Here is a 16,116-nt window from a genome sequence, read left to right as displayed (position 1 = left end):
TAAAAATGCATAATGGAATCTTGGCAATACATACACAAAAGCTTTACACAAAGGAATATGGCATAAAATTAACACATTTTGGGTGTTCCTCCATATTTATGAGGGAAAACTATACAGATGCACTTCCATATTTTAGCTATGTCTGTGAAATGAATAAAGTACAAGAAGCGASGGACTTATATAGTTAACATATTTATTTCACAAATTAATCATACTTATTAACATTCAATATACATTGATGACAAACATTATTCATACCATTTTTAAGATAACTAGTTTGTAAAAATGATGATGTTAAACCTGACAATGAAATAGTGAATTTTGTAATTCTTATGAAAGCATAAAATTTTGAAGAGAGATGGTCAAACATGGCTCTAAGATATACTAATCACCCCAGAGTAAGTTTATTCAAAACCAGAATTATTCCAGATTTATACTAATGTAGCTTAAGTCAGACTTTGGCTCTTCATATACTTATTACAGTGCTCTTGGCCAATCTATGATACTAACAGTTAAAACAAGATTTACATATATGTAAACCACAAACTTTTAAAATAGAGATATGGATGGATGGCCATATATGAATTTGTGAACATGAATTTGGACTTGTCTAAATCTAAGATTTTGTAGAAGGTCTGTTTCTACTAAAAATATCTGTTGGTTTACATGGAAATTAAACACACTTAGGACCTGACCAAAAGCACTTTGATTTCACCAGACTAAAAATACCTCTCATGTCACAGCTGATATATAACAAAACAATTCATGTCAACTTCCCTGGAGACTCCTGCTGCCCAGTTAGTGCTACACTTCTACACCAAGAATGGCTAAGGACACATTAGGAAAAAACACCCAGCATAACGWTGGGTAAGACACTCTTACTTCTCTTGCCTACCACCATTATCTATGAGAAATTGCAATTATCTCTGACTATTAACCACATAAAAATTGATAGCATTTAGTTTCTTCCTCGTAATAAGTGACACACTGACAACAGTTTGCCCATTCAGGTTATTTTCCATGTGCTGGGTCATTAGAACTTGCCACTCCTGCAATTTAAGTGATAGCTGAGCAGCACAATTGGACAATGTTAATCTTTTGATCAAAACTGGCAAGCCCAAATAAGTGATAGGATAGTCTTTAAAGATACTTGAGTCTTTGAGGCACATTAACTTCTGTGTGAGGACACATCTAACTCAGAAATAAGAACACGCATTAAGATAACTGGATGTACTACAGGAATAGTTCTCATATTTAAAATCACCATGCTCTTTAAAGCAGTTTTAAAGGCAACTGACAGCAATTTGTAAATAACCTGAACCTCATGTAATAGGTAATTAGAACAAATACCATTTTTTGTGTAAAGAAACAGTTCAGGGCCATTAGAGTTAGCAATTAATGTTGATATATAGGTTACTGGAGAACAGGTATTAGAGAGTTGTTCAACATCTTTTACAAATTAATTAATAACTTAAGCTTTTAGAATATTTGTTTAAACAATTTAGCAATGTCTGTATAAATTGGATTATCTAATTTTATTACTTCAACTACTGCTGATTCTTTCTCCTAAATATTTGTATTGCTTCAAATACAAAAATAAATATTCCCATTAAAATTAATGTAAAAATCTTTTCTGCTGAGAAAATACCACAGATAATATTTGAATGTATTCTATTTCTGGTCATTTTGACACACAGAACACTTAACTGTTATTAATAAAAAAAAAGAAAAASAATCTCTAAAATTTAGTTCCTATATTGAACAAGAATGCTGCATAAAAATCTCTTGCTTTCTTACTACTATGCAATTTTTATTAACAACACTGGAATACAGGGACTACCAAGTTTATTTTAATAAACTTACAGTTACATCATTGGTTTATTATGCTCCCTCTCTCCTTCTAACTTTTAAAGATACAGTACAAAATATGTTTGCATGTTTATTACTTGGTAATAGAGAAAATAAAATCCTGTCCAGTCTCTCCTAAAGCAAAACTTTTATTCTTGTCTGACTGCATTGCTTTTCTTTGTAAAAATATTACTCCACTGACTTAAAAAAAAAGTCACTGGATTACATGAGTTAGAAGAACAAGACTCACTGATTTAAGAGCTTTGCAGTGATAGAAACTGTAAATGTTTACAGGATTTGAATCAGAGATATTCACATTTTCTGMCACAACATTGTGTGAAGGGGGAATACCAATCTTAGGAGTTCTTTCATGGAACGATAGCCAAACTAAATAGCAACTATAAATTAGTATTCCACACTGGTAAGTTATAATAAAAAGGTGGTTTCTACATTTCCAAGGGACTTCCAAAATACCTATAGTAATTGCACCGTTACAAAAGCACACGAATATGTACAATATATGAAATGAATGAGTCCTACACAAATGATTGTCACTTAAAATATCTTTACAAGACCAATTAAGCAGTTTGGAAAGAACCTGAAATATACCTTTCTGCAGAACGTGTGCACAAGACCTATGCACAGCTTAAATCTCACTTAATTTCCCCAAGGAAAGCAAGTTTAAGTGGGCCAGAAATATGTTCACATGGAGTGAATTTCACCCCTAAAGAGACAATAAACAATGCCCCTAAAACAAGTGCTATATTTTTACCCACTGTGAACAACAGAAACATGCTGAACATTTCAAAAGAGATTCTGAAATCAAGTGTGTAAATCTAGTATAGTGTTAACACAGCAGAAGTTTCAGCAGTTCCTGCTCTGTTAGTAGCTATGCATTTGTATTCCCCACTGTCACTTTGGATCAGGTTTCTAATAGTAAGGCTATGACAACCACCCTGCTCTTCTTGCATGCAGTATCTGTCCCCTTGCAACAACATCCCATCCTTGTGCCAACTGACACTTGGGTGGGGGCAACCAGTCACAAGGCATTGAAAACACATTGAGGCACCTATAAACGTACTGTAGTCAGAAATGGGCGTGAGAAAGCTGGGAGGTGCGTCCGTGACCTGGAACTCAACGCAACAGCTCTCTGAGTCCTCTGCCCTAAACTCAATCCGTTCCTCCTGCAACGGCTCTGCAAATGCATCAAAATTAACATCGACATACTGCTCCTCTTCCATTTTTTGCTCGTGCTCAGCCACTGCCACCAGCTGGACAGGTCTCTGCAAGTCATCAGTGCACAGTTCAAACTCTATTTCTGTCTCTCTGCCTGAGGTCAGAGGCCTGTTTCCTAAAAGCAAGTCACTCGCCTGGGACCTGTCTGGAGCACTACCTGGGGTGGTCTCACTGCTCACCTTAGCACTTGCTCCCTGTGGAGCCGTGACTATGAGGGACCCTTTGCACATTGCTTCTCCTAGCCTATTCGTTGCCCGACACTGATATCCACCACAATCAGACGGACCGATGTTTTGGACCTTCAGACTATGAAGGCTTTCCTTCTGACTCACAACATACTTCCCCACCTCAGAAGTCACACAGATATCACCTCTGAACCACTGCACTACTGGGACAGGGGTACCTGTCACTGCACACTCAAACACTGCCTCTGAGCCTTCTGTGGCCTCTATATCCGCAATAGGCACAGCAAAACGTGGTGGCATTTCTGTCACTTGGAAATCAATCTTTACATCTTCACTCTCCTCTGCGGCCAAGTCAGCAGCTTGCTCCAACAGGGCAAGAGGAAGGACATCCAGAGAAACTACCATGCTCTTTTTATCTAGGCTGAACTCAGGACTGGTTACAATTTTGACCTGCCTCTCAAATTCCTTCACCTCATTTTCATCCAGTTCCACTTCCAATAGGATTTCCTGTGGTGAGGGTGACCGTGAGGAAGTGCTTTGTTCCAGGTCAAAGTGTATAACATGTTGGTGGGTGACAGGGGGTGGCAGTGCCAGTGATCGTCCATCTTCTGACAAAACTTCCACTTGGGCAATGGTTTTAGCTTCTCCAACAATGTTTACTGCATGGCACAGATAGTCCCCACTGTCAGCTTTCTGGATGTTAGCAATTTCTAGCACACATTTGACTCCATCCTTCTTTATCCGCACTCTTTTATCCAGGTCTAGTAGAGATTTATTGTGATACCACTTCACCTCCGGCTCGGGCACGCCCACCACCTCAGCCACAAAGTACAGTGTGCTGCCTTCATGCAGCCTCCTCCTGTTCAACTTCTTGAGGAAAGCAGGTGGCATTTGATTTTCTGATGGCTCCAGGGCTTCCCGGGGTGTCCTGAACACCTCAGCCTGTGGCTGCTCTGGAGATTTCTGTCTTCCCTCACAGTGAGGGAGTGTGGATAGGGCGTCCACATACTCTCCAGTTGATGTCCTGTAGAGTTCAGATGGTGTGCTGTCTCTTGTGGGAGATTTGGCCCCCTTGGGTGGTATTTTGCACAAAGCCAAAAAGGGTACAGAGTAGCGCTCAGGTGGCGTGCTGTACCCCGAGCCCTCAGATGGGGTGGAGTAGCGCTCAGGTGGCGTGCTGTACCCCGAGCCCTCAGATGGCGTAGAATAGCGCTCAGGCGGCGTGCTGTACTCTGAGCCCTCAGACGGCGTAGAGTAGCGCTCGGGTGGCGTGCTGTACTCTGAGCCCTCAGATGGTGTAGAGTAGCGCTCAGATGTGCCCAGGGGTGTGTGATAGGATGCTGATGAAGCAGTCTCAAAGATCTCCACTGAAGAGGGAGGCGTGTAGAAGCGGTCTGAATCAGGAGATTCCTCTCCACACCCACTCTCCAGCTCGATAGACATTTCTGATTCAGGAGAGAGGGGTCGAACCAGCTCCTGCTGGCTGTGGTAATAGTCATAAACCGTGCTGAAGGTAACCTCCTCCACTTCCATGGAAGTGATGATCTCTCGCTGCCCCTTCTGACCTGACTCTTTGACAACTGGAGTTTCCTTCTTCCCTGTTGACCTTAAATACTTGGCCAAGGAGAATTTAGGCTCTGTCTCTGAGGCTTCAACAGTGSTGGGCTCTGGACCTGCAGATACTTCTTCCCACGGTTCTTCATCATCCAGGCTACTCTCAACAGCTTCCTCGGTGAAAGTTCTCTTCTTGCCCTCAGATATCTGTGACACAGAATCATTGTTTATTAAACCAAGTAGGAGTTGCCCAAATGAAAAGCCTTTGGCTGTGCTTGGTTCCTGCTGAGTGTCCATAAGCACCTCCTCAGGGTAATATGTGGGCTTCTCCTCAAAGGTGGAGCTGTTTATTCTTTTCTCAAAGATTTTTTCTGTTTCAGGAACTTCCTTTTCCTCTGCCTGAAGTCCAATCTGGAACTTTTTCTCACATGCAGCTTTTTTCAAGTCAGTTATGAAGCTGTCATTCTGAGAGGCTTCCAGCTCCCGCCCTTCCTCACTCTCACATTTGTGTGTTTTTTGCACTAGCCTTYGGATATCTGTTGTGGACTCTGCCAGAGAACCATGAATTTGTCCCTCAAGTGATTCCTTCTTGCAGACACTCAYCTCTGGCTCACAGACTCCTAACACAGATGACCTCTCTTCAGCAGACAATAGGATGCTGGTGAGGTCCCCATTAGGGAATTGTGATTCAACCCTGCCAATTTCTGTTGGTTGCACCTCTTCCTGGGCACTCATTCCCTCCAGCTGTATCCTATAGCTCTGACGTAGCTCCTCAGTCAGAGACATTTCTTCCACAAGGATATCTTGCTTGTGCACAGGAGAGGGAAGCCCAGTCATTCTCTCCTCCGTGCTTTCCTGAGATGTGGAGGTTTGTGCTGGTTCCGCCATGCCTTCCACATTCTCTTCAGCTGGGAAAGGCTCCAYAAATTTCTTTAGATCAAATATGACATTGACCACATTAGTCTCAGGTGGCAGCATCTGCTCTTTGAAATGTACTTTTTCTGGATAAGTCTGAACTTTCTCAGGAAAATCTTGACCCATGTCTTCTGTGACAGGAGGTACAAGGATTAAATCCAGTGAAGAGCTGCCTTTAGGAGGCTCTTCTTTCAGCTTTTGTTCATCATTGTGCATTTCCCAGCGTTCAGCATCCCCTACATGTGGCATTTCTTCTTTATGGAGAGAATCAGTCCCAGCCTCCTGTTCAATACCTACTGATCCAGCATCATCAACACATGGTATTTCTTCTTTATGAAGAGAATCAGTCCCAGCTTCCTGTTCAATATCTACGGATACAGCATCATCAACATATGGCATTTCTTCTTTGCTGAGAGAATCAATCCCAGCTTCCTGTTCAATATCTACAGATCCAGCATCCTCTACCCATGTAATTTCTTCTTTACTGAGAGAATCAATCCCAGTTTCGTGTTCAATACCTACAGATCCAGCATCCTCTACCCATGTAATTTCTTCGTTACTGAGAGAATCAACCCCAGCTTCCCGTTCAACACCTGAGGATCCAGCATCCTCTACACATGTAATTTCTTCTTTACTGAGAGAATCAATCCCAGCTTCCTCTTCAACAGCTGTGGATTCAGCATCCTCTACACATGTAATTTCTTCTTTATAGAGAGAAGTACCAATCCCAGCTTCCTGTTCAATATCTATTGATCTCTCTTGCTCCTTAGCTTTTTCTTCTTGCTGCTCTTTGGCACAGAAATCATAAAAGCCAAACTGTTCCTTTGTGTGTGTGCTTGTAATGTCCTGCAGGTGGACTGCTGGAGGTGTATCAGAAGGCTTAGTCTCCCAGGCATGGGCATTGCTCTCTACTGCGTAGCCACTATTACTCTCCTCTTGCACCACAGGAGATATAGGGGAAAAAAAATGTGGATCCTTGCACTCCTGCTCCAGAAAAGTCTGCTCAGAGATAAGTGTTTGCCCTTTCTCTTCCACAAATGGTGACTCCAATGTGTCCCAGGACAGAGTATCTGTGGATGGTTCCAGCTTGTCCCTTTCAGTTTCCAGCTCTTCTGAAAAACGACCTGAGTCCTTGGCCACCAGCTCATGATCTTCCCCAGACATGTTGTGGTGCAGGTCAGTGGCACCAGTTACAAAGCTGTGCTCCTCACAGATCTTTTCCCCATGCTGCCTTACATCAGCAATGCTATCAACATCTGTCACACTCTCCCTTGCATAACTCACCTCCTGCCTTGCACAAACCTCTGTGGTATGCAGCATCATTTTTTCCTCTATCTCACTACCTTTGATGTCTTGGCATTCCTCTTCTGAGGACTCAGCAGGAGGCACAGACAGGGACCAGGGAAGGTGGGCTTCTTGCTCTTTGGAGCATRTGATCTGATCCTCTTCCTCCTGTCCAATCATGCCTTGGAGGTGCATGGTATACTCTGTGGTGGACACTCCCTCTATGCCTCCATCCTTGCTATATAGCCTGGGTGCACTGGGCTGCACTGATAGCTCACAGGCAGTCTGTGCTCTTCCCACCACATTCTTGGCCATGCAACAGTACAGTCCAGCATCCAGGATAGAGACCCCTTGTATATGTAAGCGGTGCCTACCATCCTCATCTTCCTCAAAAATAAGCCTCTCACTGGCAGACAAGCTCTGGCCATTGAGGGACCAGACCACAGATGGTGGTGGTTTCCCAGACACTGCACACTCCAGAACCACTGCCTCTCCTTCATGGCAACGGATATGTGCTGGAACTTCTGCCACTATTTGAGGTGGCTCATTTMCCACATCAAAGGAAAATTTGAACTTGTGCTTTATGGCAGGGACAGCCTTGTCTGGAGGGAGCTGCATGGCCTCTCTCATCTCAGTGTCTTGCTCTGGTGTTGGAGTGGGGGCAATGATTTTGATTTCCACAGGCAGCGACAGCAAGTCTGAGTCTGGAGTAGCACTCAGCAACTCCTGCTCTGCTGTAAAGGCCAGGTTAACTTCCTTTTCCTCCTTTTCCTCCTCCACCTTCTTTTGCYGCTGCTTCTCCTTTGCAGTTTCACGAGGCAGTGTCCGCTGCCGTACATGCAATGCAGCTGAGGAGCTGGCTGTTCCCAGAGGGCTGAAGATCACACAGGTCACAGTGCCACCATGCTGTGGGAGCAGGGCTGGGAAGCTGAGTGTGGAGCGGCATTCTGTTGTGTGGACGGCAGTGCCCCGAATGCGTCCCACAGGCTGAGCATTGTTGTACCACGTGACCGTAGGCTGTGGGCAGCCATGGAAGAGGCAGGAGAAGGTGCAGCTCTGTCCCTCAATGCCCTCCTGGGGCTCAACCTCCTGCACAAAGAGGGGCGGGCAGGGCTCCAGGAGCCCACCTGGTCCTTTCCACTTGTCCCTCGCTGCCTTGGGCCCTCTGAGCCCCACCACTGCCCGCACCTTGAAGGACTCTGACCTATCTACTGTGACAGGCACTTCAGGCAAGCTAGGCTCCTCAGGGGAGCCTGCTACAGACAAGGAGGTGAGGGAGCCTCTCTTCTTTTCCAGTGCTGCCCTCTTTGCCTCCCGCAACCGCCGCAGCTTCATGCGAATCTCCTCATCCAGCAGTTCCTCACCATCTACCGCCACGCCACCTTGCTCCCTGCCACATGCCAGCCCCAGGTGGCGAGGCTCCGCTGGCGGCAGCCTCCGGAAGCGGATGGTGCGCACCATGCCCCGCGCCGGGGAGAGGTTCCGCAACAACTGCTCAGCCTCCTGCCCCTTGTCGAAGGGAGAGCCAGTGCAACGGAGCACCACCCGCAGCCGCTCCTCTTGCCGCTGCTGCAGCACACACTCCCAGCGCTTCCGCATCCACTCCGATTTCCCCGCCTGGCCCAAGGCCTGCTGCTCCGCGCTGCGTGCCACCAGGAGTGAGGCAGTGGACTCAGCTGAGCCCTCGCTGTTAATTGCAAACACCCTATAGCTGCCCGCGTCGCGCTCCCGCGCGTCCCGCACCTCCAGGCTGGCGCGATGCATGTGCGCCTCGCTCTCGGTGCGGATCACCTTGCGGCAGTCCTGCTGGACCGGCCGGTTGTTGTGAAACCAGGCCATGTGGGGTGGCGGGCATGCCACCAGCTTGCACTGGAAGAGCGCGGGGTCCCCTTCCAAGACAGACCTACACTTGAGGCCCTGTGTGAAGGTCGGTTTGCGGTTCGGGGGGCAGGCCARCACTGGTGCCTCCCCAGGTCCCTCGGGGTTCACCTCATTGTGCTGCTCTGTAAAAGAAGGACACTGAGTTACACCGGGTCCCACTTGATCTACCATCTGATTAAAAAAATGAAATAACAATATATTGAATTAAATAATGGGCATGCAACAGATTTCATCACACACCCAGGAAAAGAAAAGTAATTCACTCACCATATTTGTTCGAATAAACGCAACGCCTTGCTCTGTTTTAAAGATTGACACGAAAATCGTTCGTTGTCTGTTCTTTCTTCAGACTGTGGAAATTTCTTCTTGAACAAGCAAAAATGAATTTCAAAATAACACGTTCCTCTGCGTGTATGTTTTGCTGACGGGAAAAGCTGCRTGTGTCTTAGAGTGGCAAAGAAGAAAATCTTACCTGACTTGCAGACAGTAGAATAAACGCCCTTTCTGACCCTTCAGAGGTTGTGAATTAAATGTTCAAACAATTGAGAAAAAAATATTTTGAAAGATATACAAAAGTGTAAGTAATCAGCTAACATGAAATGAGAAGGCGTTTATTCGAACTAATACAGCCACTAACTTAACAGTGTTATGCACAGGAAAAAAAGCAAGCAACATGGACCATATATGCTATCTGCAAGCCAGGGTAAGAGATGTATAAAGATGAATTAATGTATAGAAATAAAGTGCAAGGGGTCGATGAGAATGTGTAAGCTTTCACATATCCTAAACAACAATGCTTTCTAATATACCCTGTTCACCCAGTTGTGTCCACTGTATTGATTAATGTTAGGATGCTAACTTATTTAAAAATCAAATTATTACAGTTTTTATAACTTCCTTCTGAAATAAAGTATTCCATGCATTCAAAAGGAAATTGAAGAAATAAAAGCTTTGTGAACAGCTGCAAAGCATGAAGTAGACGTTAAAAATAAGGCTGCAAAATTATAAATTTAAAGTTTTAAACATTTTAAAACTTAAATAATCTTATAATGCAGGTAACCCTTTGCATATCAAAACAAACATGCAGCATATTCAAATATTTTAAAGTGTTTTATACTGTCCCCATCAGACACTATAAATAAGCAAATAAAAACCCTTCATAATATTACTAATCACTGGTACTTATTATCTCTTTCAGTGTAACATTATCAGTGGCCGTACCTTTCACCTCCAGTTCAATCTCTTCCTTCTCATGAATAATTTTCTCTGGAGCTATAATAAAAATACAAAGATTTTTGAACTTAATTGCTAAAATCATCATTAACTGCTAAAAACTCATTATAAAGTACGAACATTCAGTCTCTGTTGCAATGACACAGAAATTCACACAAACATACATGTAAAAGCATGCCAAACAACTCAAATGCTTGCTAAATTTTGAAAAAAAYGTAATTGGATGCTTTTAAACTTGTTTGCAATATATGCTTTTCTGCAAGTTTTGCTTTCCTTTTTGCAGGAAGGAGGAAGATTTCTAATGTAACATGCCTTTATCATGCCTTAAATGCCTGAGGAAAACACTCAGCAATCCACAGACTGGTAAGATGCTTCTTGGTCTTTATTATCTCCCAGGGAATGAATGTAGTTGAATGCAATGATGCTATGAAAGAGGAACTGATACTTGGAAGGAACATGCAGTTGCCAACCTGTCACTCTCAGATGGGTGCTGCACTCGGCTTGTCCTGCAGAATTAACTATTCTGCACTTGTATATACCCCTGTGGTTCTGACCAACYTTTAATAATCTTAAACTGCACAGTGGCCCATCGTGTCTTAAGGAACACAGTGCAGACTCCTCAACTATCAGCTGATTGCACAGCCAGATCACGCAAGGTATAGGCAGGCCCTTCATTATACAAAAAAGTAACACATCGTCTCCTTCCTTTACTGTGGTTTCTGAAGGCAGAGTTTCAAGAAACTCTGGTGCTTCGGCGACAGTTTCTGTGATATCTTCAAGTGGCACAACGTCAGGATAGTAGCCTCTGTTCCTTTGTTTATCATTTTCATATGGTCTTTGGGATGTAGGTATGAACAAGCTGGAGGTTTTCTTGGAAGATTCTTGCTTAACTTCAGATGTCTTAAAGTGACACTCTTTGGCTGCTTTAAAACTTTTAGTATCTGATTCAAGGGTAATTTTTGTTACTGCTTTGGCTTGTGCTTCTTTAGCTAGGTAAGAATAAAGTTAGGAAAAGGATTAAGTCAGATGTTTTACAAGAATTAAAAAATCCTTACATTTGGGGAAAAGTCCATTATTTAGTCCTTAAAAGAATTTCCAGCATATTAGTGCTAAAACAAGGCTATTAACTACCTGAATGATTATACATTTAAGAGCTCTATCATGCTGGGCTGAATGGAGTTCCCAATTAACACTAAGGGAGTAAGACTTGGTTCAGGGGAGCTAATATGAGCACATCTTTGATTTTAATTGAATCCGCTTTCTCTAAACGTAGAAGACAACATCAGAAAATTATGTAAAGGTAGCATAACCCAAAACTTAGTAGAACTTCAATATGAAAATGCCAAGTCAATGACACAAGGTCAGTATTGTCTTCATTATACATCTTACTCTTTTGCACTTGATTCCTTTGGGCTCAGCAAAATTGCCCTTTTGAGTCTTCACTACCAAAGAATATCATGATCTATAGTCTAAAACCACTGCAACAAGTGATAACGCTAGCAACATTTTAAATCTTTGATGTTGGGTGAAAGGGAAGCCATCTTAATGAAAACAGATATCTGCCTTTCAGAGGAAGGGTAAAAGACAACTCAGTAATACGTTCTTGGATAGAGACAAACCTTTCACCTACTAATCCTTTCAAGTATGTTGCCCTATACTGACTGACTGATATATGGAAAACAAGTAGTCCTCTACAAACTGGAAAGAGCAGATACCTAGTTCAACAATGTTTATCTGACATTATTATGTCAGATCCCTTAAGTTCCAGCTTCAGGAATCATCTTAGAATGCAAGAATTCCTACCACCCTGTTCTACCTTCCTAGAGATGCACATGCCACCTATGAATAGAGCTCTAAMTGTAAGAGAGAAAAAACAAAACATGATGACTACAGTTTCTCAATTAAATACTGATTATAAAGGAAAAACACAATCCTGTGCCACATGCCTTAGGTGACCCTGTGTGTGCAGTGGGATTGGACTAGATGATCTCTAAAGGTGCCTTCCAACCTTAAGGATTCTATAATTCTATGAGTAAGTTGTAAGTTGGCACAGTGATAAGAGAGTTGAAACAGGTAAGTCATAACGTTAAAAGTCAGATAACCACCTTTGACGGTTAGTACTGCAGCAGTTGTTGTCTCTCCGTGATGATTATACACAGTACAGCTGTACAGTCCTTGATCTGTCATCTGGACATTTAGAATTGTGAGCAGCAGGACACTTCCGTTTTGTGATATCTTCAATTTTTCAGATACTTCTATCCTTTCACCTCCATGGGCCCAAAGAAACTTGGAGAAAAATTCATTTTCTAAGGCACATATGAACTGAGCAGTGTCACCACATTTCACAGTTAGGTCTCTGAGCTGCAGGACAATCTTTGGAGGTGCATCCTTTGTTTCCTGGGCAGTGACCATAGAGATCTTGGTGCTCTCAGATGTCTGGGAAAGGATCATTGTATGCATGGCTTCTATTTCTTCAAGTGACGTAGCTTTCATTGTCACACTTTCTGATAGGCTTTCAAAAACCTGTATACCCAATTCCTGTGATGGTTGTTGCACTGACTTAAATTCTTTTTGATAAGTTTTAATGTCCTTCTTTGCGAAAGGAGGAACATGAAGTGCTGATATTGCCTGCGACTGGATAGACTCTTTTACATCTTTCCCAGAACTTTGCCTATCTAGGACTTGCACTGTGTAATCAAGTAACAAAAAATAACATTAGTATCCAAAAAACTTTACTGGACCATGTTCTGAGCGACATCATAGAGCATGGAGGATGAAAATGAAATATCTTCATTTGAAAACTTAGCATGCCAGATGCATTATGACACAAAGAATGACAGGGGATGCCTAATCTAGTCATGCAGTTGAGACCCAGTTCCTGTCTCTTCACCACTACTTGAGYCCTGGTTTAAAAGCCTATACATCTCCAGGCAGTGATACTATTTTCTGATCTATATCACAAAACAAAATTGCAAATCTCCAAATACACTATAGCTTAAAATGAAAGAAATGGGAGTGGCTTGGTTATAGCTAGTACTACTAACATTAGCTACTAAAGGAAAGGTGTGAAATGAGGAAAGAATATTAGTAACAGTGTGAAAGTGTGGTATATAACAAACTGAATCCCTTTGAAGTAAAAATGGGGGTTTACCTTCTGCAGTCACTGTAAGTGTAGCTGTACAAGTTGTTTCTCCAGCACTATTTCTTGCCTTGCAAGAGTATTGACCAGCATGTTCTAAGAAAGCATCTACTATTATCAGTATAGCTGTGCTTGTAGACTCATCAAAGTGGAAAACTATGTCTTTTGCTGGCAACATTAGCTGTTGATTATGAAACCACTGTATTTCTGGTTTGGGGATGCCAGAAACTCTAGCTTGAAACCTGGCTGTTTCCCCACTGTATACCCTGCAGTTTGAAATAGGCTGGATAAAGGTGGGCCTGTGGCCAACAGATTCCTCCTTAAGTGAAACAGATGAAGAAACATGCCAGTGGGACTCTGATGTAACTTCTTCAACCTTTTTAAATCCTGAAAAGAAGCATGTCAACTTTTAATTTCTTACCCTACACTACAATCAGTTTTCTCTCTCATTCAAGACCTTTTTCTAACTTGCAACTTAACAGCAAGAATCATTCACATTGACCATTATAAAATCTGTTGCATAAAGAAAGCAAAGGAAATATATATGATTAATTAACACTGAGAACAATATAAAATTTAATTATTAAATTCTTCAGTCAGTATTTCTGCACTTGAAGGAGAACATTTTAACAATTTATCTGAATATAAACTACTACTACTCAGCTACCCAAGGCTGGTTCAAACCCTTATTCATCATGTTTTCAGCACTTTCAGAACAGCTTATACACACTAGAACTACAACTASTTTCTCCTCACAAGCAAATCAAAAAAACTGTAAGCAATGCAAATCTGTTTAATGTATTTCCATTAGAGTGTTTCTACCATGTTTGGTGCATGCTAGATTCTAATCCCAAAGAGAACGAAAAGGTGAAGTATACAGAACACCAGAAAACTGTGAAACACAATTTCCTGCCTAATCCTGAAGACAATGAAAAGGTGAATCATTCAGAACACTGAAAAAATGTGAAACAAATTTTCCTATTCCTGGTTTATTTTTTGGAGACACACATAGGCTGTGAACGCTGTAAATAGTAGCAATTAGCTGAGTTAAAAGACAACAGTGTGACAGACAATGACTGACATATAATAACAGTGTTTATTAAGATTAGTATGGGATTGGAACTTAAATAAGATTTCTTCTTCAACTGCATGCTGTACCTTCCAACTTCAAGGTAGCAGTGCTTGTCACTTGGCCTACAGAATTACTAGCCACAAAGGTATAGATTCCTTCATCCTCTGGGTAAGCTTCTGCAATCTCCAGCTGGTAAGTGTCTTCAAACTGAGTCATTCTAAAGAAACGTGATGGCTTGATCTCTCTGTCTTTGCTATACCAAGAGACTTTCAGATCTGCTCAAACAACACAAAATAAGGAAAAAATGTGTAAGATAAGATGCTAGATCAGTAAGTAAATACTACTTTTACATATACATCAAAAAAGTTATTTGAGATGAGAGATTTCTGTTGTAATGTATAATCAGTGGCATATGACCTACTTGCCATTTGCAAGGCCTGCTTGCTTTTGTTTTGATTTCCAGATTGCAATATTGCATAGAGAACTGATTCTGGTGCTGCTACAGTCCTGTGTAAAAAAATTTTTCCTTTTCCCCTCTTAAACTAAAAGTTTTAAAATATATTTCTAAATACAAAGTCATAGAAAATCTGATTTAAAAAAATGAATTCTAATGACACTGACTGTTCATTAAATAGGCTACAAAATCATGAGGTTAAGCCAAAAAGTTTCAAGAAATTAAAATATTATCTTGCTGCAGACAGGACCTTGTCTCCTTCTACTGTAATTATTATAAGTTTACACCTCCTGTTTCTCTAGAAAGATCAGGTCTTTGGGCCTTTGTATTGCTCAGAAATATACTGCTGCTACTTGACTTGTTTAAGACGTTTTAAAATTGGGGGAAGAAGTAGATTTGGGGACTGAAGCAGACTTTTATTCTCTCCCTCCACCTGGCGCTGGAGTACCGCATGAATCAAGCTTTTTTACACAAATAGCATGCTGCTGCTGCCATCAAAATGAAGAGGCAGCATTTTCAACAGTGAGCTGCATAATGTGTACAGTTAAACAACTGTATTTTTAATCGTATATTACCAAGAATAATATAAAAGGTGTTCACAGCACAAGTGAGAAGAATGTGTCCATATACAGTATTCAAGAATGGGGACCAATAATGAAGAACCTTCATGCTCTGTGCATGAATGAATCTTCAACATTAAAATAGATTCTCAGCTTTTGCACCACTTCTACATGAGACAAAAATGTTTTTAAGCTTTAAAGAAATCTGATTTAAGTGACAGAAATGCACACACACATGCCTATACTTTTAGAGCATACAGTGTGTGTACGCTACCTGTTCCATACAGTCTTACACAGCTATAGGATAAGGATTTTAGTAGAGGTACTAAGTTGAGGCTTATCTCTTTATCTAACTACTGTGACTGTAGGTGAAATCAGAAACTATCATTTTTTCATGTTAATTTAACAGGATAATGTTTTTTCCCAGCATGATGCTTCATGTTTTGAAACTGTGTGTGTCACTCCACTCACACAATTCTCCAACTTCACTTAGTCTTTGAAACTCTGAGAAGGATTTCAAAGATACATTTTATGAAACAGATATACTAGATCTTCTTTTAAAAAGCACCGGACRTTTTATAAGTTCTCTATTTGATGCTCTCTTTGATACGTGACTCGCTTGACTGCTAGTGTTGGCAGAGAGCTATTAGGCTAACGCTTTGCTGTGTGAGTATATAAAATAATGGTATCTTTAAGGAAAGAATGATTTCGACACATGCACTATTTTTTTTTTTTTTTTTTTTTTTTTTTTTTTT

The 16,116-nt window shown here is 41.5% G+C and overlaps 1 protein-coding gene across 1 annotated transcript in view; it reads right to left on the bottom strand.

Moving 5' to 3' along the window:
• The window catches only part of TTN (titin), a 231,130-nt gene that overhangs the window by 185,895 nt on the left and 29,119 nt on the right, over positions 1 to 16,116 (bottom strand). The window contains exons 42-43 of the mRNA XM_026052057.1: positions 14,434 to 14,622; positions 10,125 to 10,175 (exon numbers count right to left, since the gene is read on the bottom strand). Coding sequence (XP_025907842.1) covers positions 10,125 to 10,175; positions 14,434 to 14,622 — 240 coding nt within the window. The remainder of the gene's footprint in view (positions 1 to 10,124; positions 10,176 to 14,433; positions 14,623 to 16,116) is intronic.

Source organism: Nothoprocta perdicaria, unplaced genomic scaffold, assembly GCF_003342845.1.
Source record: "Nothoprocta perdicaria isolate Ctin4 unplaced genomic scaffold, notPer1 scaffold_83, whole genome shotgun sequence".
NCBI lineage: Eukaryota > Metazoa > Chordata > Aves > Tinamiformes > Tinamidae > Nothoprocta > Nothoprocta perdicaria.
The sequence above is the reverse complement of the archived record's forward strand: the minus strand, read 5'-3'. Positions and strand labels throughout refer to the sequence as shown.